Source organism: Colossoma macropomum, unplaced genomic scaffold, assembly GCF_904425465.1.
Source record: "Colossoma macropomum unplaced genomic scaffold, Colossoma_macropomum, whole genome shotgun sequence".
Taxonomy (NCBI): Eukaryota; Metazoa; Chordata; class Actinopteri; order Characiformes; family Serrasalmidae; genus Colossoma; species Colossoma macropomum.
The window spans coordinates 31,333,276-31,354,460 of record NW_023494809.1 but is presented as its reverse complement, the minus strand read 5'-3'; the positions used below and the strand labels follow the sequence as shown (position 1 = coordinate 31,354,460).

Here is a 21,185-nt window from a genome sequence, read left to right as displayed (position 1 = left end):
AGGGAGCTTTTGCAGGCATAAAACACTGTGGGTGTCTGGTTCCAGAATGAGTGAGTTTCACTAGAATGGAGTTTTTCACATCAAACTACTCTGAATCACTTTACATTTCTATGGTTAAATTACAGGCCTTTTGAAAAACTGGTGGAGAAACTTGTGGAATTGTTTACAGTGGTGTTGATTGAAACCAGACATCCAAAGCCTCTTTAATTTAATGCCTAAAAGCTACTTCTCAATTATTACACACAACAGCAGAGCCACCAGAACCACAGGGGCGAGTGGGCATTTGACCCACCACTACACTGCTTACAGAAACTAATGAGCAGAACTAATTAAACCTTCCATTTCAGTGTTGGAAGTGTTTTTAGAACCAGAGTCAGAATCACTTTATTTCACCAAATATGTTACACATACAAGGAATCATCAGCAGACTGTGAGTTCGATCCCTGGTAATGCTACAGCCGACCATGGCCGGGAGTCCAAGGCCCAGTCCCGTTTCTCCTCAAATAAAAAGAGCATCACTTCATTAACAGCTACCAGCGCTGCTCTGTAGGCGACCCTGCCCGTCTGCAGTGACAGCAGAGGAGGGTAAAGTTCAGCTCCTCACTGCTGGGCTTTAGTTACATTTAGGGCATCATATGACTTCAAAGAGGGGGGCAATTATTTATTATCACCACCCCTAATTCTTCAGTGATATGAAGCTGAAGTCAGATATTCACCAGCTTCTCGTTCTGATTCTCCCGTTCCACCTTAAATGACACAGCAGTTACATTCTGGCGCTTCAGGCATCAGAACTGCTGGACTATTTAAGCTGGAACGGGAAAATTAGCTAGCTAGCTACCGAGTCATTAGCATGCTATTAGCGATTTTTTATGCTTGTTGTGAAGAAAACAAGCATAATACACTGAAACAACATTAAACTAAGATACATTAACTAACTAATTCTCACATTTGTGGGTTTCTTTGGTTTCTTGTTCTCCGTCTCACCAGTTTTTCTTTTTTCCTCATAACTCTCTGTTTGGAGTCTCTGAAAAACCTCCGTTTGGAGGGTCATGTAGCCCCAACACTTCACCCTCCCCCTCTATCTCAATAACAATCAGGACCCCCTACCCCTAGACGGGAACACTCCAAACAGAGGGCTAAGGGCTCAGTGGTGGGGGCGAGGGGTGAAATGGGACTGGGCCCAAGAAAGCACAATTGTCCTCACTCTCCCTGGGTGGGCAGGACGGCCCCTCTCCTTCTCCCCCATCACTCAGCTCGATGTTAGCCAGCGCAGGCGTCTGTTAGCTGACGTAACAGAACTGACAGTTAGCGCTCTCCGCCGAGCGCATTCAGCTGTCCAGTGATGTTGCGCTAGCAGCTTCACAAGTCTCAGAGGAAGCCTTTGCTAGCCTTCACCTTCCTAGCGTGTGACTGGGGGAGACCTAACTAGTGGGTGGAACTGGATGGAGATTGATGGAGATTTTGAATAAATATTCCCTTAATCAGTAATCAAACAGATTAGATATAGTAATCAATAACCAAATAGGCAGTAGTGGCTAACAGAGAATATTAATTCTCTCACAAAGGGAGGCCTTAGTCTGTCTGCATAGGAGAGTCTAGACACTGGAAAGGCCCTGGGTTCACAGAGAGGCCTGTGTGTACCTACTGACCCAGTGAAGAGAGGGGCAAGTTGACCTTGAAAGATAGAGCAGGCTGGTAAAAACCGGTTGAAACCAGTTTTGAGGAGTGAGCTCATCATGCGAAGGCCAAACTGATGGACGAAGAGATGCATCTATTAGAGAATGAGCTAATATACAAATTAGAGAAGTAAGGTGGGCGGATATCAAACTACCCCAGATTAATGGTACCTAAACTGTTGTTTGGAACACTGTATTTGCGCAGTTGTTCCACCTGATGCTGAAATAAAGAAGAAGCATTTTTCCCTCTTTCCACAAACTCAGCGTCTGAAGACTCTTTCCTTTTCAACATCTTTTGAGAACTTAGACTTAAAACAGTTATTATTGTTTAGCCAGTATTAAAGATTTCTTTTTTTATTCATAATATTATGCTGGAGGCCTGGGGTTGAAGGGGACAGCCCTTGGTCCCGACATGGCTAAACTGGGGAAAAAATCCCCCCAAAAAAGTGTAAAAAGATAAATAAATAAATGAGATCTCCATTTCAGCTGGAGATAAAGTAAAGTACAGCCATCGAGAGTTTGTGTTCAGTGCGAGGAGCTGCAGTTAACTAATCCGAATAAATGAATTAATGCATTGGACCACAGTTTGTTACCACACTGTGACTTTACTGTGAAGTCGGTCTGCATATTTCTTAACTGAGGGCGCTTTCACGTCTACATTTTGTTGCAGGCTGGGGTACCTTTTTCTTTAGTTCGGTCTGTTTTAGTGTGAACTCCAGTCATGTTCAGGTCTGCACCAAACAACCGAACTGTTCTGGAAAAAATCGCAGGTCTCAGTTCATTTCTAGTGAACCTACTTCAGTTAGCTGGTGGGAACACTTTTTTACGGTGGTCTGAATCAACTGAGAGAATTTAACACCAGAGCAGGTTTTCCTCAGTGCACATCACCTCTGTACTGTCGGCATAAACTGCCTATTTAATATTTTACTTCACACAGAGCTGCTGTTCGTCCTGCAGCACGAGCTGCTGTTAATAACGGCAGAGCAATGAAAAATAACCAAAAATGTCTCTGATTTCTCCATATGGAGTGTATTTTTTGGCCAAGTATCAGTGACCTGCTGCAATATCTACATACTGATATTGACTACATTGAATCTGTATTACATATTGATAAAATTAGACGTTAACCCTTAGGACCTGTACCCTGCAACACGCGTAGTAGACTCACTGTTCAAAGCCACTTACACTGAGTGGACTTTCCCTCAAAAGCACACAAACAGGCCCTAAAAAACATATTATAACAGATAAATAACAATAATTATGACAAATATTATCATAAAATCAAGAAGATTTAGCTCTGTCTTTCAGTTAACATTGATTTTGAGTATTAAAAATATAAGATATTAAATATGCAACTCAATTTGTAATTAAAAATAAAGCCAGTCTTGCTGTGTATCAGAGTTTTAGCACTCAGCCTGAATCCAAGAGGACAGAAAATCAATAAAAACATGCCCACTTTATGCTCATTGTTTAATTTTATCTAATAATAACCAATAGAATGAATCACCATCTAAAGTATTGCACTTTCAGCTCACAGACACTCCAGACTAACAATTTCTGAAACGGTATCACGTGTTAAAGATCTGTACAAGCAAAAATTAGCAAAATTTTGAAGGCGCTAGGTAAATTTTTGATCAAAAATGCCTCAAATTCATAAAGATATCAAATTTCTGTTAGCATTTACATGTCAAATTATGGCATATCTGAGCAGCCCAGTGTCTCCTGAAAATAACAACATATGCCATGTGTGACTGTGTCATGTAAATAATTTATAAGTGTAATTGTAATTGACCCAAAAACCAAACAATTACCCCAAATTACCCTATGGTTCTAAGGGTTAAGTGTTTCCTGTGTTTCTATTTTCATGGTGGTCAGTGTGTGAGTAACAGAGTGCATGCATCCCTGCAAACCATCTGATGACCAATAAAATCGACCCCCTCGTGTGTAATTTGGTTCACTTTAGCCTTGCAGTGTAAAACCAACCTAAAAAAGCACAAAATCCCAAAACCCTGGTTCAGTCATTAGGTTTGAACTGGGTACTAACACAGCCTGCTGTTCTTCAGAGACGTTAGCTAGGAAACCACCAAAACAGTTGCAAACACTCTGCCTGATGTCCGAGCCAGTATTATGACAGTTCTGAGCTTAGAATTAGGATTTGGCCTAATTTCCTTTTGTCATGGTCGAGAGGTGCTTTTTCAGACTTATCCCTATTTTACGATCATAAACATTACATATAAAACAAAGAAGACATGTAGGTTCACTGGTGGTTCTGGACAGTTAATGAAATGGCTATATTTGTGTTGTGGACTTCTGGTTCATATTGCCAGCCAAAAATATTCAGCCGCCAGCTGTTCACTGGTCAGAAAATGAGCACTGTTTGCATAAAACAGACATAAATACAGACCATATTAGAGCTTTTGTGCACAGTTGCGCAGCCAAAACTGTATTATTTTCCACTGTTAAGGTTTTCAAAAAGGTATTAAAAAGCTTAGAAGTTGCTCCTTTCAGTTCTACTATAAAATTATTCCTTATTAAGATTACATTTATTGCAGCCACACAACCACAACTTAATTTCCTTTTTGGGACCTGTGGGAATCCTGTGATGGTTCTATTCTAAGTGGGCTTATTATGCTCTATTTAGGCTCTACTAGAATAGATTTACAGCTTCAACGTTCCAAAAACACATTTTTTCTCTGTTCGTCTCCTTTAACCCTCTGTCTGAAACGCTCTGTTAGAGCTCCTGTGTCTCGCAATGAGCCCAGCGTTCCCTGATTGGTCAGCTCGCCCGCTCTGTTCTGAGAGGTCCACCTCCAGAGTGGTTCCGCCCCTCCAGGTTCCACCCCTGTCCTGCGGTCTGCAGACAGACCCTTCGCTCCTGAGCAGCTGTAACTCCGCTGTGGCTGTTTCTCCAGCGGCGTCGGGTCTGCTGGATCAGTTTGATCCAGAGTGGATCCTGAAAGTCCGGTCAGCATCTCTCCACATGCTACAGCACTGAACACACTCTTCCTCCTCCAGTAGCCGCTGTGTGAGGCCGCTGCGTGAGGGGGCTGAGCTCGGCGGTAGGTGGGCAGTAAGGACTGTGTTACGAAATGATGTCACCCAGTAACAAAGGAAAAGGGCTGGAATTCCAACTAAGCATTTCAGCAGCTGAGAAAAGCGGATTCTGTGGGACAGAGTTTCTCCCTCTGGAGGGACGCTGAGCTTTCGGACTCGCACAATGTTTACATGCACAAAAAGCTGCAACACACTGAAGAGAAAAGAGAAAAAACAGACGAGCATAATCAGTTTATCAGAGAGTGAAGGATAAAAGCCTCAGTCTCTCACCGTCGGCTCCGAACACAGTCAGCGCTCGGATCTTTCTCACTCCAGGTGTGTCCATAGGAACCAAGATCATGCTGTGCTGACCATGCCTGTAACACACACACACACAAAACACTGATCACACCTGTAACACACACTAGAATACTGGACCCTCACATCAGATCCCTGCTGATCCACACACTGCACTGCTGTTCGGTATTGTATCAGATTTAGCCTGAAATGTGGTCACACTGTTCGCTGGACACTGAACTGGAACAGGCTTTACAAGCTATACAGGAGACGAGTGAGTACAAAGCGTTTTGCTCTCTCTCTCTCTCTGTCTCTCACTCTGTATCTCTTCATCTTTCTCTCCTTCTGTCTCTCGCCCTCTGTCTTTTTCTCTCTCTCGTCACCTGTCTCACTCTTTCTGTTTCCCTCTTTTTCTATCTCTCCCTCTCTCCTATTTTCTCTCTATTTCCCTCTCTCTGTATCCCTCTTTCTGTCTCCCTGTTTCTCCTTCTGTCTCTATTTTTCTCCCACTCTCTCGCTCTATCTCTGCCTCTCTCCTTTTCTCTCTCCTTGTCTCTCACTCTTTCTCTCTTTCTCCTCCTTTCTGTCTCTCTCTCTCTCCTCCTGTCTCTTACTCTTTGTGTCTCCCTCCCTCTCCTTCTGTCTCTATTCCCCAACTTCTCTCTCCTTCTTTCGCTCTTTCTCTCTCTCTCCATCTTTTTCTCTCTCGTCACCTGTCTCACTCTTTTTCTTTCTCTCCCTCTCTGTCTCCCTTTCTCTCATTCTGTCTCTATTTCTCTCCCACTCTCGCTCTTTCTCTCTCTATCTCTGCCTCTCTCCTTCTCTCTCTCTCTTCCCCTCTTTCTCTCCTTTTATCTCTAATTCTCTCCCTCTTTCTGCCTTTCTCCTTCTCTCTGTCTCTCTCTCTCCCTGTCTTTTACTCTTTCTGTCTCCCTCTTTCTCTCCTTGTCTCTATTCCCCCTTCTCTCTCTCCTTTTGCTCTCTCTCTCCCTCTTTATCCCCCTTTGTCTCTATTTCTCTGCCTCTCTCTTTCTCCTTCTTTCACCTTCTCTCTCTATTTCTTTCTCTCCTCTGTCTCTTACTCCTTAGCTCCTTCTGTCTCTCTCTTTTTCGCCCCTCCTTCTCTCTCTTTTGCTCTTTTTCTCTCTTTCTCTTCCTTTGTCTCTACTCTCTCCTTCTCTCCCTCTTTTTCTCATTCTGTCTCTACTTCTCTGTTTCTCTCTCTCTTCCTGTCTCTCTCTCCCCTAACAGAGTGACTGCATGCTCTGAGGCAGACATGACCATTATATTTGGGCGAGGCAGTGAAGAGAGAGAATCAGAGAGCTAGAGATGAATTCTAATACAGGGAGAGTCTCCCTGGGGAGCGGAGGAGGAAGAGAGGGAGAGAGAGAGGGATGAGAAAGAAAAAAGAGAGAGAGAGAGAGAGAGAGAGAGAGAGAGAGTGTGTGTAACAGAATGAGATCAATTTCAGGGAATAGCATGATACACACACACACACACACACACACACACACACACACACACACACACACACACACACAGGCATATTAGTGGAGCTGGAGGCTGAATCTCACTGCACTGAGCTGTCTGTCTGTTACAGATATGAATATTAAATCCCATACACTGTGTGGGTGTGTGTGTGTGTGTGTGTGTGTGTGTGTGTGTGTTGGTCTGTCCAGTTCAATGTACAGTACTGACAGAGACCACCCAGCATTTATTTAATTTCCAGTCAAAACAGATGTTCCCAGCACCAGCTGGTCATTTTTCCACATCAGTATAAAAATAAGCAGAAAACATATTTAACAGAAAATCACACAGAAGCCTCAACTCCTAACTCTACTCTCAGCTGTGAGTCAGTGAGTCACTCTTCACCTTTATTCCAGCTTCCACTCTTTTCAGGAGCCTCACTTTCAGCTCCTCAAAGAATCTGCAGACACACCTCCAAAGTTCAGTCTTAGAAGCTGGTTGATGATTTTCTGAAGTAATCAAACACATTCAGTGATGTTGAGGTCTGGACTCTGGGGTGGTCAGTCCATCGTTCAGCTTCTTTGTTTGATGTGTCTGTCTCCTTTTCTCAGTGAGGTTCTTCTTGACAGCTACACATCCTTTCAGACCCACAGCGCTGAGTCGCCTTCTCACAGTGGAAGGATGGACAGAAACACCTGTGGATGTTTTCAGATCTGAAGCAGCTTGATTTTCTCCTCTCTCTCAGAGATGAAAGCTTTAAGTGTTGTTTATCTGATGGCTGCTTCAGCCGCTTTCAGAGGAACAGTTTTCATTTTCTCCCTCTAAAGCTGTCGGTATCTGAGAGAGCGAGAGCTCAGTGGGACCAAATGAATCGCTCACTGGAGTCGGTGTTTGTGGAAAACGTCTACAGTGGCGCTACGGACCCTGACGACCCGGCGCGCCCCTAGGCCTAGGAATGTGTGCATGTTTACCTTTTTGCCAATAGACCCTCCACAAGAACAAGGAAGTGTGTGAATGCTGGGTAAATGCTTCCGCTATTGCCTCACAGACAGTTACCTCACTGTCCTCAGAAACAGAGTCGTTTGTATCACTTCAGCTCACCACAGAATGTGTGTCACTTTGATTGGAGAACACCAAACACACCAGAATGTGGGAGTCCACAGCTGTCAGAGCACAGTAACATCAGCTGGCTCACATCTTCAGAGCGATTAACTGATCAATGGTGAAAATAACCCAAAATGCTAGATTAGCCATGTTAACAATAAACTACTTGGCAAAAAGCTAAACATGCACACATCCCAGCATGCGTACACAAACACCGACTCCAGTTAGCGAACATCTGAGCAGAGATGCCGACAGCTTTAGAGGGAGAAAATGAAAACTGTTCCTCTGAAAGCGGCTGAAGCAGCAACTTTACAGCACCTACTGCACATTAACGTCAGTCAGCAGAGCTGAAACACAGACAGAGCCTCTTTTCCTCCGTATGACAGATTATTCCTTTATTAACTGCACAAACTCATTTCTCCTCTGATCATCGTCAGCAGACAAACCACTGAACCTGAGATGAGACTGTTTTTGTTCAAACTCCAACACTTGAGTGAGCTGTTCACGCTCCACTCATCATCGCTGTTATTGTTGTTGCTTCAGCTGAAGCAGCATCACCTGCAATATAAACTTCCAGCAGAAAAAATGTGGAAATGTGAAAAGAGTGTATTTATTGTTAGTGAGTTGCCTCAGCATCTCCAGCTAACATGGCTAATCCAGCGATTTGGTTAGTTATTTTCATCTATCCATTGATTTATCTCTCTGTAGACTTTAGCTGACGTTACTGTGCTCTGACAGCTGTGAAGGAGTTTTTCCACAAAGCATTTATATCCTTTATTTAGTCTGGCCTCCCACATTGTTGTGTGTTTGGTTCTCCAACAGTTCTGGACACGTCCTCGAATTTCAATCTCGGCGACTATGACGAAGATAAAGTGAGACACCTTTCTGTGGTGGCTGAAGTGATACGAACGCCTCGATATAAATCTGAGGTTAGTAACTGTCCGGAAAGCAATAGTGAAAGTTGTTTTACCCCTCGGTTATGGAAAAGGGCTGATTCCCTCAGAGGAGCACAGTGGAGAAAAACATCAAACCACGCGTTTAAAATATTTAGCAAACAAGAACTACAGATGATGCTGGAAGAAAGAGCCAACAGGAAAAAACCTCCTTAGAAAATATGAAGATTGTGGGGTGACGGCAGAAAGCAAGAGATGAGGATGAGGAGCAGCAGAGGCAGCGCTGAGATTAGATGCTGACCTCGTCAACTTTCACAGCCTGAGACGAGTGAGAGGCTGATTTAAGAACGTTTTCAAGAATATCACCTTCTTAGAATTATTCTTCAGAAAAGAGTTAATAAATAAATAAAATAATTCTTAAGACGTTTTTTGAAGCATAACGTTTTTTCATTACATTTTTCTGAAGAATGAAGTTGAGAAAAAACACACATTTAAGAAGATCTTCTTTCTTAAGACACTTTCGTGAATCCAGCCCCAGTTTTGGAAGCTTCAACTTTCTCCTTCCTTACGCAGATGGATTACCTTCTATCTAATCTCCTGACTTGGACTTGTGGCTGTTCTGACCTCCTTCCTCCTTTGAAGGACAGAAGAAGCTGCTCGAGTTTTGGTTTGTTTACTAACGACTGAGGGACGTTTGACTTTGCCAAACAGGAGGAATGAGAACTTCCATTAAACAGCGCGGCGCTGCAGCCGGAGGAGGAACAGGAGGAGGGTGGTGTCTGTGCGGCGCTGCAGCCGGAGGAGGAACAGGAGGAGTGTGGTGTATGTGCGGCGCTGCTGGGTGGAGACGTTATTGTGTTTAAAGATGTTTAAAGTACAGCAAACTTTCACTCTCTCACAGCCTCATCCACACCCACACACACCCACACACACACTCACACACACACACACACACCTCACACACACACACACCACACACACACACACACACACTCTCACACAGACACACATACACACACTCACACACACACACACACACACTCACACACACACACACACAGACACACTCACACACACAGACACACAGACACACACACACACACACACAGGCACAGACACTCTCTCTCACACACAGACACACACACACACACACACACACACACACACACACTCTCTCTCTCACACACACACACACAAACTTTCCCCTTCTAGTTGTCAATCCCTTAAAATCTCAGGCTTCTTGCATACTAAGGCTTATTATTCAGTAACTACAGGTACTTCAATGCAAACTGGCTGAGCTCTTAATTTATAGAAGTGTGTAATTAAACTTTGGGCCCACCGACTGGCCACTGGCCATTTAAGGGGTCAACGACAGACTTCTAAGGGTTAAGCTTCATCCTAATCCATCCTGCTCCAACTGCAACAAATGACTCTCACATTGCCCTTCATAGACATTACAGGAACGGCCTATCAACACCTTAGCAACTACCTGGGATACCACAGAAATGCCCTGGCAACACCTTAGCAACCACCTGCGATACCATAACAATGGCCTAGCAACACCTTAGCACAACTGCAATACCTTAACAATGGCTAACTAATACAATAGCAACCACCTGAGATAACACAGCAACCACCTAATGACACCTTATATACCACCTGGAATACATTAGCACCTGCCTAGCAACACCTTAGCAACCACCTGGGACAGCACAGCAATGGCCTAGCAACACCTTAGCAACCACCTACAGTAAAGCAACAGCTTTGTCAAGTCAGCTTAAATTTATTCCTTCTTATTGTTTAAACCCATTAAAATCCTGCGCTTATTACACACTAAGGCTTATTACTCAGTAACTACAGGGACTTCAATGCAAACTGGCCGAGCTATTCTTAGCTTATAGATGCGTGTAATAAAACGTTGGACCCCTGGTCATTTAAGGGGTCACTGTTTTAAATGTTTTCAGAGTTTTGAATCTGCACTTTTTGGATTCACGTTGGGTTTAGCTGATTTGCAGAAAAACACCTCAGCAGTTAAATGAGGTGAAATCTTTTGCCAAACTTCCTGACCACTTTTCTTTATTATTATGATTTTCATTCCTTCTTTATCATCACACATCATATTATTCTTTTCACCCCCAAATCTCTGCCTTTGTTTTTAGACAGAAGCTTCCTCAGCTCCGGCCTGCTGGGAGTCAGAGTGGTGAACTCAGCAGCAGTTCAGGGCTGGGAATGTGTTCAGCATTCAGCAGACGGTTCAGCGAGAGGAATGCAGACAGTCAGACCTCGACACTGACCACAGCTCCTGCTCTCGGCCAGCGGCCGTGTGCATGTGCGCGTCTCATAAAGAGGAGTTTGTGAGTGGAATTTCTTTCTGGATCTGTCAGGCTGGATGAAATTAGCTTGATGCTAACACATGCACAATTTTCTGCTGACCATCTCACATTACATAGAAATACAGCTCCAAACCTCCACTTCCTGCTAAACACGGTACCATGATGGTCATATGCAAAAGTCTGGGCACCCCTGATCAAATTCCATGTTCTGTTGATTTTCTAAGTGTAAATAAGTAACCCTACACATCCTCGACAGAGACGCATCTCTGCACATTTTAATTAAGCAACAGAACCCGAGAGGGAGTGTGTTATCACGAAATAACATCACGGCTGTGATTTGGTCGCCGTAGATCATCACAGCCGTGATGTTATTGGCGATAACACACTCCTCGAGTGTTCTGTTGCTTTAATACAACAGTTAAATAAATAAAGTAATAGATTAATAAACTGGGCCGTGAACGCGGCGTTTAATATGTTTTAATGTTCGCAGTTCCTTCACCAAATTATAGTTCCTTAACGAGCAGCTTGTTGCTACGTCAGAGTAACGAGCTCCGCCCACTCGCTGCACAGTCTGCTGTAAGCCTCGCCTTTTGAAGTACAGACTGAACTATAAAACTGCCCCAATATCAAGTTCAGCTCAGTTTTGTCAGTGTTTTCCAGATCAGTATCAATGTTGTTTTGTTCCAGCCAGTCTGTAAAGCATCTTACAGCCCATTTAGTTTGGCGAATGGTGTTGGGTTCATTTCTGGCTGATTCCAGGTTGTTCAGCTGTTCTTCTGTCTCAGCTGCCGACTGAAAAGCTGCTCAGTGGTGATGACAGTTTGGGAATTTAGTGTCGTCTCATCTTCAGAGTCTGACCAAATCGGCTGTCGGTCAAATGTGATCTTAAAAGTGTCCGTTTTCTGTTTGTGTCAAAGTAAGAAGTAAAAACGTTCGAATGTCTTGAGCGTCTCCTACAGCTGTCAAAGTCGTTGCTTAGCAACAGCGTCTCAGCGGAGTGATACAGTGTTTGTGAAAAACCCGTGATGTTATGGTGAAATAACAGCACAGTTAGAACTCCTCTCAACCAATCAGCTCGCGAGGCCGAAACTAACTGTTGTATAATACTCAATTACTGTGTATCCACTGAATTTAACGTATTGGAAGAAAATTAAAAACATAAAATGTGGATTGGGCACTAAAATTATGAGACAAATGCTGCAAATAAGTTTGTTGACTGTAGAAAATCAACAAAGCATGTAATGTGAACAGGGGCACCGACTGTATATGTACTAGCGTTGGGCGATTTGAACTCAAATTTATATCAACATATTTTCTATTATTTGGATAATTTGATAATTCTAAATAAAGTTGATTCATTTATATTCAGAACCAGGGAGCGATATGGCAAAAACATAATTCCACAAAGATTTAACAAGCTGGAACAGACAAAAAACAAATAAACCTACAACTACAATGATTTTTATTCAACGTTTTACAAACTGCACCGCACTAAATTCAGTTAAGCAGGCCTAATTGCTCTCTATAATCCACAATATGCTAATAAAAGCATATTGTGACATAATTTATCATGATTATGATTAAATAATGTCATATTTCCCACCTGTAGCAATATTTTTTGAAAATGTTTCTCATTTTTATCACTGAGAAAACCAGCTTAGACCTGGAGCGCCTAAAACGGGCATGATGACGACTACAGAATGTCGACTCGACCTCAGAGCTCTATTCTATGCTGCGTTTTGTAGCTGACCTAATAACATTTCAGTGTGTGCTGTATTTAACAGTGACCGCTCCCTATTCCAGGCCTGCTAAATTAGGCTCATATTAAGTTCACCCGGCAGTTGGATGAGTTTTAAGGGCTGATCTGTTGTTTCTCGCTAGGTTTAATTTGTTTGGTCCAACAGAGTTCTAGAAAAGAAACAACTGCAAAGTGATGATCTGTGCCAACATCGCATGGTGTGGTCAGCAAACTGGTATAAACGCAACAGCAAAAAAGAGGCTAATCATGTAGCCACAGGTTTAGATCTACTATTAAATCTTTTATAAATCTGATTATAAATACACACTGGTCTTGTTTAGTTTAGCAATGCGGTGCTCTTCCACTCGGCAGTCGTCTGGGGTGATAATGTTTCCAACTGTTTATGCTGGAACTCCAGCATTCATATTTTTTACATTCAAATGTGCTTTTTTCACTGAATTGGATTAATATTTGGATTTTGACAGCCCTGTTTGCTAAACGTAGAGGAAAGAAGTATTAACTCATAGCTATTAACTCATAACAGCATGTTTCAGTTAGCAGAGTTAGAAGTGCTCTCACAATCCTCACTTTGCTGTGTAAAGTTGCCAAGAGTGACTCCAGTGGTCATAATTACAGTCGTAGGTGAAAGTTAGTCGAAGCCTGGTCAGACGACACAGCAGCTTCGTTCCAAAGTCTAGGCTGCATTTCTCGGCTGCTTTGTCACAGCAGGATGCTCCAAAGTAAAGGACCCTCTTTATACAGCCTAGAAATGCAGCCTTCATTCTGAGTGGTTTTGAGGATGCAACTGATGCATCATTCCAGGCCTTCGGTTACCCACAGTTCTCTGCGCATGAACAACGTGAAGGAAACAGCACTGCAAACATGGCGGGAAACGAAGCCGTTGGAGCAGAGCTCGTTTTAAAATGTAAGTTGTTCACGTCCTCGAATTCGTCTTCGTCACCTTATAAAGTGTAAAATGACTGATTTATTAAAGCGTTCGTCCAAATATCATACATCGTCCATATATCGTATTTTATTTAGAAGTATTTATGTATATTTATATGACGGCCACGCGAGCTGATTGGTTGAGAAGCGTTCTAACTGTGCTGTTATTTCACCATAACATCACGGGATTTACACAAACACTATCACTCCGCTGAGACGCCGTTGCTAAGCAACGTCTTTGACAGCTGTAGGAGACGCTCAAGACATCTGAACGTTTTTACTTCTTACTTTGACACAAACAGAAAATGGACACTTTAAGATCACATTTGACCGACAGCCGATTTGGTCAGACTCTGAAGATGAGACGACACTAAATTCCCAAACTGTCATCACCACTGAGCAGCTTTTCAGTCGGCAGCTGAGACAGAAGAACAGCTGAACAACCTGGAATCAGCCAGAAATGAACCCAACACCATTCGCCAAACTAAACGGGCTGTAAGATGCTTTACAGACTGGCTGGAACAAAACAACATTAATACTGATCTGGAAAACACCGACAAAACTGAGCTGAACCTGATATTGCGGCAGTTTTATGGCCCAGTCTGTACTTCAAAAGCCGAGGCTTACAGCAGACTGAGCAGCGAGTGGGCGGAGCTCGTTACTCTGACGTAGCAACAAGCTGCTCGTTAAGGAACTATAATTTGGTGAAGGAACAGCGAACATTAAAACATATTAAACGCCGCGTTCACGGCCCAGTTTATTAATTTATTACTTTATTATAACACACTCTATAACACACTCCCTCTGTGTTCCACTGCTTAAGTAGTTTATCGTACCACATAAGATCATCTCCTTCATTTCTGTGAAGAAATGAAAAACTAACAAACTCAGTCAGGCTCCATTTTCTCTCTCCAGTTCCCTCACGAGTTTGGCGCCGCTCTGGTGTCGTCACCACACAGCCTCAATAGCGCTGATCCATCTGTGTGACCAATAGGCTACTAAGGAGGAGTCTTCATAGGACAGCCCTACTGAGGACCCGCACTACCTCGGCTGCAGCCTCGGCTTTGGAACGCAGCTGTTCTGTTGATTTTCCGGTCTCCGTCATGCTTTATGCACTAGACTAGCTTCGTGATTAACGTAGGAAGCGAAGCTCAGTGCTGCAGCTACCTCTTCAGGTCTAAACTGTTCTTTTGTTGAGTCTATAAGAAATTGTTAAAGCTGATGTTTATCTTGAGGCAGAGCTAGGGTTTGCCTGACTGACGCTTTTGGCAATGGATCAATCACAAGATCCACTGTATGGGAAAATTCACACCAAAACACACCGTCATACTGGTATTCACTGTCATAACAACGCCGAGCTCTAATACATACAAACACAACCACACCCTTATATACACACACAGCTCTACACTGATGTGTAAAGGCTGGACTGTGTTAACAAGGTAACAGATCAGTACCTGTTGTTCGGGTCAGCTGTTTTATTCCTGCACATCACCACGGCGATCCTGCACATTGAATTACCGGCACCTAGAGAGAAAAAAAATCGGTGATGAATTCTGACAAAGTGAGAAACTCTGAAAGGGGTTCTGGGAGCAAGACTGACAGACATAAAGGACCCATATACGACATTTACAGTACAGTACTGTCTAATTCAGAGCCCACCCTTTCCTTGATTTAATTTCCAGTCAAAACAGCACTTAAAGTTATTCTCCCCTTATTTTCCCCTTTATAGCTCCAGGTCTTTTCAGGAGACCTGCTTTCAGTTTTTGAAGAAATGTTTTTTCCACGCCTCCAAAGTTCAGTCGTAGAAGTTAGTTGCATTTTGTGCTTCTCACTATACGAATAATCCCACACACATTCGGTTAGTTCGTATTTTCTGTTTGTGATTTGTTTGAACTCTTCATCTCCAACTCACACAAGGTTCCTGACTAAGTTTCAGCTTCACAAAATCCAACAAAACGATAAAAAATATAAAAATCTAATCACGATACTTCAAGAAACTTTCATGACACACGATAAATCACAACGTATTCTGACATCTGTTAAGTTGAAACGGACAGAAAAGAACCAGTACTGTCACAAAAAGATACAGTCAAAATAATTATTATTCAAAATATTCCAAACCCGATAAATTTTGGCCCGTGTACAGCCCCCCCCCCGACCCCCACCCCCACCAATTATCACCGGATTTTAGGCCATATAGTGCGTAAACACTTATTGGATGGAACATGAAGGCACTGTTACTCTCACTGATGAAAAGTGGAAACTGCACTATGGAAATCATACAATTTTATCGTTCAGTTTATGTGAATCATACATTCATGTTACTGAGTTATTAAAAGTAATAAATCCATTCTGATCAAGCTTATTTTTCCCACTCATACAGCTGCTTTAAAATGAAATTTAAATCAATTACTTTGGGGTTGAAATAAGACCATTGATGATAAATATTATTATTATCATGTTTAACTATGTACAAGAATGCAGTCAATAGTGATTATTTGTTTGACAGCATTTCTAACAGTAAAAAGAAAGACTGACGTGTTTATTGGAGTAATAACTGCTTTGTATTCTTAATATTGATGTAGTATAATTTGCTTCCTCTGCTGAAAAGCAGTGTTTTGCATGACTGACAGCACAAATATCACAAAGAAAAAAAAGACCCAATAAGGATCAGAGGGGTGTCTCTCCACATGAAGGCTGTATCTGATTGGTCCAAAGCTCTTACTAGTTCAACAGCTGTTTATGATCTGAAATTCCAAACTGATCCTGCTCTAGAGCAGATTAGGCATGCAGCCAAACTTGCCACGGTGATGCAACCTGGTAAAAAATGTCGTCAGACAGAAATTTTAAAGTTTAAAATTTAAAGTCATTTTTATTTTAATATTAAAGTTAAAAGTCAGCAGACTAAGCAAGAAATTTTGCCTCGTGAGAGAGAAACTCTGGTCTTCTTCATTGCACTGGATTTTGTGTTTGTGTTTTGCCCTCTAGATGGAGCTCTTTCTCAGTCTACACAACCGAAACACTGTGCGTCTGCATAAAGCAGGATAATGTGCACTTTTGCACGAGTGCAGGTCCAGATATTCACACACTATTCTGGGGCTACATGACAAAATATCACATTCTGATTATATTGCTACACTGGGATTGTGATTTGCCTTGAAATTTGTTAGAAATCTAGCCTTTGTTATTTTAACTGAAATACTCCGGTCAGGCATAACATTCTGACCACCTCCTTGTTTCTACGCTCATTGTCCATTTTATCAGCTCCACTTACTATATAGGTGCACTTTGTAGTTCTACAGTTACAGACTGTAGTCCATCTGTTTCTCTGATACTTTGTTAGCCCCCTTTTACCCTGTTCTTCAGTGGTCAGGACCCCCATGGACCCTCACAGAGCAGGTACTATTTGGGTGGTGGGTCATTCTCAGCACTGCAGTAACACTGCAGTGCTGAGAAGTTTTTGACAGTGCTGCTGGAGTTTTTAAACACTGTGTCCACTCACTGTCCACTCTATTAGACACTCCTACCTTGTCGGTCCACCTTGTAGATGTAAAGTCAGAGACGATAGCTCATCTGCTGCTGCACAGTTTGTGTTGGTCATCCTCTAGTCCTTCATCAGTGGTCACAGGACGCTGCCCACAGGACGCTGTTGGCTGGATATTTTTGGTTGGTGGACTATTCTCAGTCCAGCAGTGACACTGAGGTGTTTAAAAACACCAGCAGCACTGCTGTGTCTGATCCACTCAGACCAGCGCAACACACACTAACACACCACCACCACGTCAGTGTCACTGCAGTGCTGAGAATGATCCACCACCCAAATAGTACCTGCTCTGTGAGGGTCCATGGGGGTCCTGAGCACTGAAGAACAGGGTAAAAGGGGGCTAACAAAGTATCAGAGAAACAGATGGACTACAGTCTGTAACTGTAGAACTACAAAGTGCACCTATATAGTAAGTGGAGCTGATCAAATGGACAATGAGCGCAGAAACGAGGAGGCGGTCATAATGTTATGCCTGACCGGTGTATTTTTCCTTATAGTAGATCACATGAATGCCTGGATTCATTAAAAACCCAAAGAAAGGCTTATTTGGAACATCTGAGTTTTTTTGAGGATGATCACAGCAAACAACAACGTTACTGGTTAGAGGCTCCTCTGTTTACCGCAGCTTGATTAACAGCCGTAATGAGTAACACTGTGAAGTCCCAGCTAACGAGCATAGAAGAATAAAACACAGTGACTCGGCCAGGAATGGAGGGCTGGGACCAGCGACAGTCGGGCCCTGGGGACAGGAAGCGACTGGGCTTCTTGTTCTCTTTTCCTGTTTATTATTCAACTCTCTGCCCAGCAATATCCACACAGCAGATCAACAAGACAGATTAAACCTGGCCAGAACGAAACTATCATTTCGAAACATCTGTGTGACTCACCGAAGGATTTTCCCTCACATACCAAACGAGGCAGGTAGCCTTTTTCTGTAAAGTACATTATATTGCCAAAAGTATTGGCTCGTCTGCCTCACACACATATGAACTTGAGTGACATCCCATTCTTAATCCTTAGGGTCTAATATGATGTCGGCCCACCCTTTGCAGCTACAACAGCTTCCACTCTTCCACAAGGGTTAGGAGTGTTTATGGGAATTTCTGACCATTCTTCCAGAAGTGCATTTGTGAGGTCAGACACTGATGTTGGACGAGAAGGCCCTGGCTCGCAGTCTCCGCTCTAAATTATCCCAAAGGTGTTCTATCGGGTTGAGTCAGGACTCTGTGCAGGCCAGTCAAGTTCTTCCACACCAAACTCGCTCATCCATGTCTTTATGGAGCTGCTTTGTGCACTGGGGCTCAGTCATGTTGGAACAGGAAGGGGCCAAACTCCCCAAACTGTTCCCACAAAGTTGGGAGCATGAAATTGTCCAAAATCTCTTGGTGCTGAAGCATTAAGAGTTCCTTTCACTGGAACTAAGGGGCCGAGCCCACCTCCTGATAAACAACCCCACACCATAATCCCCCCCCCACCAAACTTTACACTCGGCACAATGCAGTCAGACAAGTACCGTCTCCTGGCAACCACCAAACCCAGACTCGTCCATCGGAATGCCAGACGGAGAAGACACACTCACACACACTAAAAGAAGCGTGATTAGTCACTCCAGAGAACTCTGAGACTCACACACACTAAAAGAAGCGTGATTAGTCACTCCAGAGAACTCTGAGACTCACACACACTAAAAGAAGCGTGATTAGTCACTCCAGAGAACTCTGAGACTCACACACGCTAAAAGAAGCGTGATTAGTCACTCCAGAGAACTCTGAGACTCACACACGCTAAAAGAAGCGTGATTAGTCACTCCAGAGAACTCTGAGACTCACACACAGTAAAAGAAGCGTGATTAGTCACTCCAGAGAACTCTGAGACTCACACACAGTAAAAGAAGCGTGATTAGTCACTCCAGAGAACTCTGAGACTCACACACAGTAAAAGAAGCGTGATTAGTCACTCCAGAGAACTCTGAGACTCACACACAGTAAAAGAAGCGTGATTAGTCACTCCAGAGAACTCTGAGACTCACACACAGTAAAAGCGTGATTAGTCACTCCAGAGAACTCTGAGACTCACACACACTAAAAGAAGCGTGATTAGTCACTCCAGAGAACTCCGAGACTCACACACAGTAAAAGCGTGATTAGTCACTCCAGAGAACTCTGAGACTCACACACAGTAAAAGAAGCGTGATTAGTCACTCCAGAGAACTCTGAGACTCACACACAGTAAAAGAAGCGTGATTAGTCACTCCAGAGAACTCTGAGACTCACACACAGTAAAAGAAGCGTGATTAGTCACTCCAGAGAACTCTGAGACTCACACACAGTAAAAGAAGCGTGATTAGTCACTCCAGAGAACTCCGAGACTCACACACAGTAAAAGAAGCGTGATTAGTCACTCCAGAGAACTCTGAGACTCACACACAGTAAAAAGCGTGATTAGTCACTCCAGAGAACTCTGAGTGAATTCTGAAGTCGTATGTTAAGTGCTCTGTTAAAACCTGACGTGTGTAAAGTTTCTCGTTGGGCTGAATGTTTTGACAATGTTCTGCAAAGCTTAACCAACCTGGCAACAGCAGCTGGGAAAGAATGTATCAGTGGGCGGAGCTTGGAGAGGTTAGTGCAGAGAGTTCCTGTGTGATTTATATTTGGATTAAACACCTTTTATGAGTTTCAAAACACTGCAATTACGGTTAATTACCAATAATTAAGTAATTAAGATGTGTAGAAAATGGTAGATAATTACATATTAACATGTATTCATCCCTCGAAAGAGCAGATCTGTGTGTGTGTGTGTCTGTGTGTGTGTGTGTGTGTGTGTGGGTGTGTGTGTGTGTGTGTGTGGGTGTGTGTGTGTTGGTGTGTGTGTCTGTCTGTGTGTGTGGTGTGTGTGTCTGTGTGTGTGTGTGTGTGTGTGTCTGTCTGTGTGTGTGTGTGTGTGTGTGTGTGTCTGTCTGTCTGTGTGTGTGTGTGTGTCTGTCTGTCTGTCTGTCTGTGTGTGTGTGTCTGTCTGTCTGTGTGTGTGTCTGTCTGTGTGTGTGTGTGTGTGTCTGTCTGTGTGTGTGTGTGTGTCTGTCTGTCTGTGTGTGTGTGTGTGTCTGTCTGTGTGTGTGTGTGTGTCTGTCTGTCTGTGTGTGTGTGTGTGTGTCTGTCTGTCTGTGTGTGCGTGTGTCTGTCTGTCTGTGTGTGTGTGTGTGTCTGTCTGTCTGTGTGTGTGTAGATGTTATGAAGCACAGCAGAAGTGAAAGATTTTCTAGAACAGAATGACCAGTTGAACTCACCACAGACAGACATCTGCTGTCAAATATGAGAGGAATGCACACACACACACACACACACACACACACACACACACCAACACACACCAACACACACACACACACACACACACACACACACACACACACCAACACACACACCAACACACACACCCACACACACACACACACACCCACACACACACACACACACACACACACACACACCTCTCTCTCTCTCTCAGTTGGTTCCTACACACTAGACAACACAGTATTATTATATTCATGTAATTTTATATTGTAATTTTTTTAATGGTTTATTGATTTTTTTATTCACTACTATGATTATTTTAGCATTTGTTATAAATATAACGCAGAGGTCAGGGATTGAGAGGCTAAACAGTAAATATTTAAATTCTAAATCCCTGATTTCTGTATTGGCTCGGCTACACTGTAAACGAGGGTCTCCCTCAGTCTACTGATCGACACTAAGCACACAAGAATCAAAGCACATTCTGTAATAAAGTTATCAGGTCAATAGTTTTGAAATGTGGTACAGATTTAGTTCACAGTACAGCCCAAAGTTTGGAATCACTAGATAGATTTTTGTTGCAGGTTCATGTATTAAATGATACTGTTACGGCGCTAAGCTGTAAAAATGGAGAAATCTTCATGTATCTGATGATGAACAGAGCAGAACACGGTTCTATAAGGAACATTTTAATGCCTCATATTTCTAAAGTGGTGATCAAAAAGCGGATATCAATGAATTACCATAAACAAACAGTTACAGCGTATTATTCATAATATACTGACGTCTTAAAGACCACAAAAACTTGAAATATTGGATACGATTCTTCAGTAAAGACAATGGTTCTCTATAGAACCATCAA

The 21,185-nt window shown here is 42.9% G+C and overlaps 1 protein-coding gene across 1 annotated transcript in view; it reads right to left on the bottom strand.

The window, feature by feature from the left end:
* The window catches only part of acad11 (acyl-CoA dehydrogenase family, member 11), a 146,952-nt gene that overhangs the window by 28,029 nt on the left and 97,738 nt on the right, over window positions 1-21,185 (bottom strand). The window contains exons 14-15 of the mRNA XM_036558811.1: window positions 14,944-15,013; window positions 5,001-5,086 (exon numbers count right to left, since the gene is read on the bottom strand). Coding sequence (XP_036414704.1) covers window positions 5,001-5,086; window positions 14,944-15,013 — 156 coding nt within the window. The remainder of the gene's footprint in view (window positions 1-5,000; window positions 5,087-14,943; window positions 15,014-21,185) is intronic.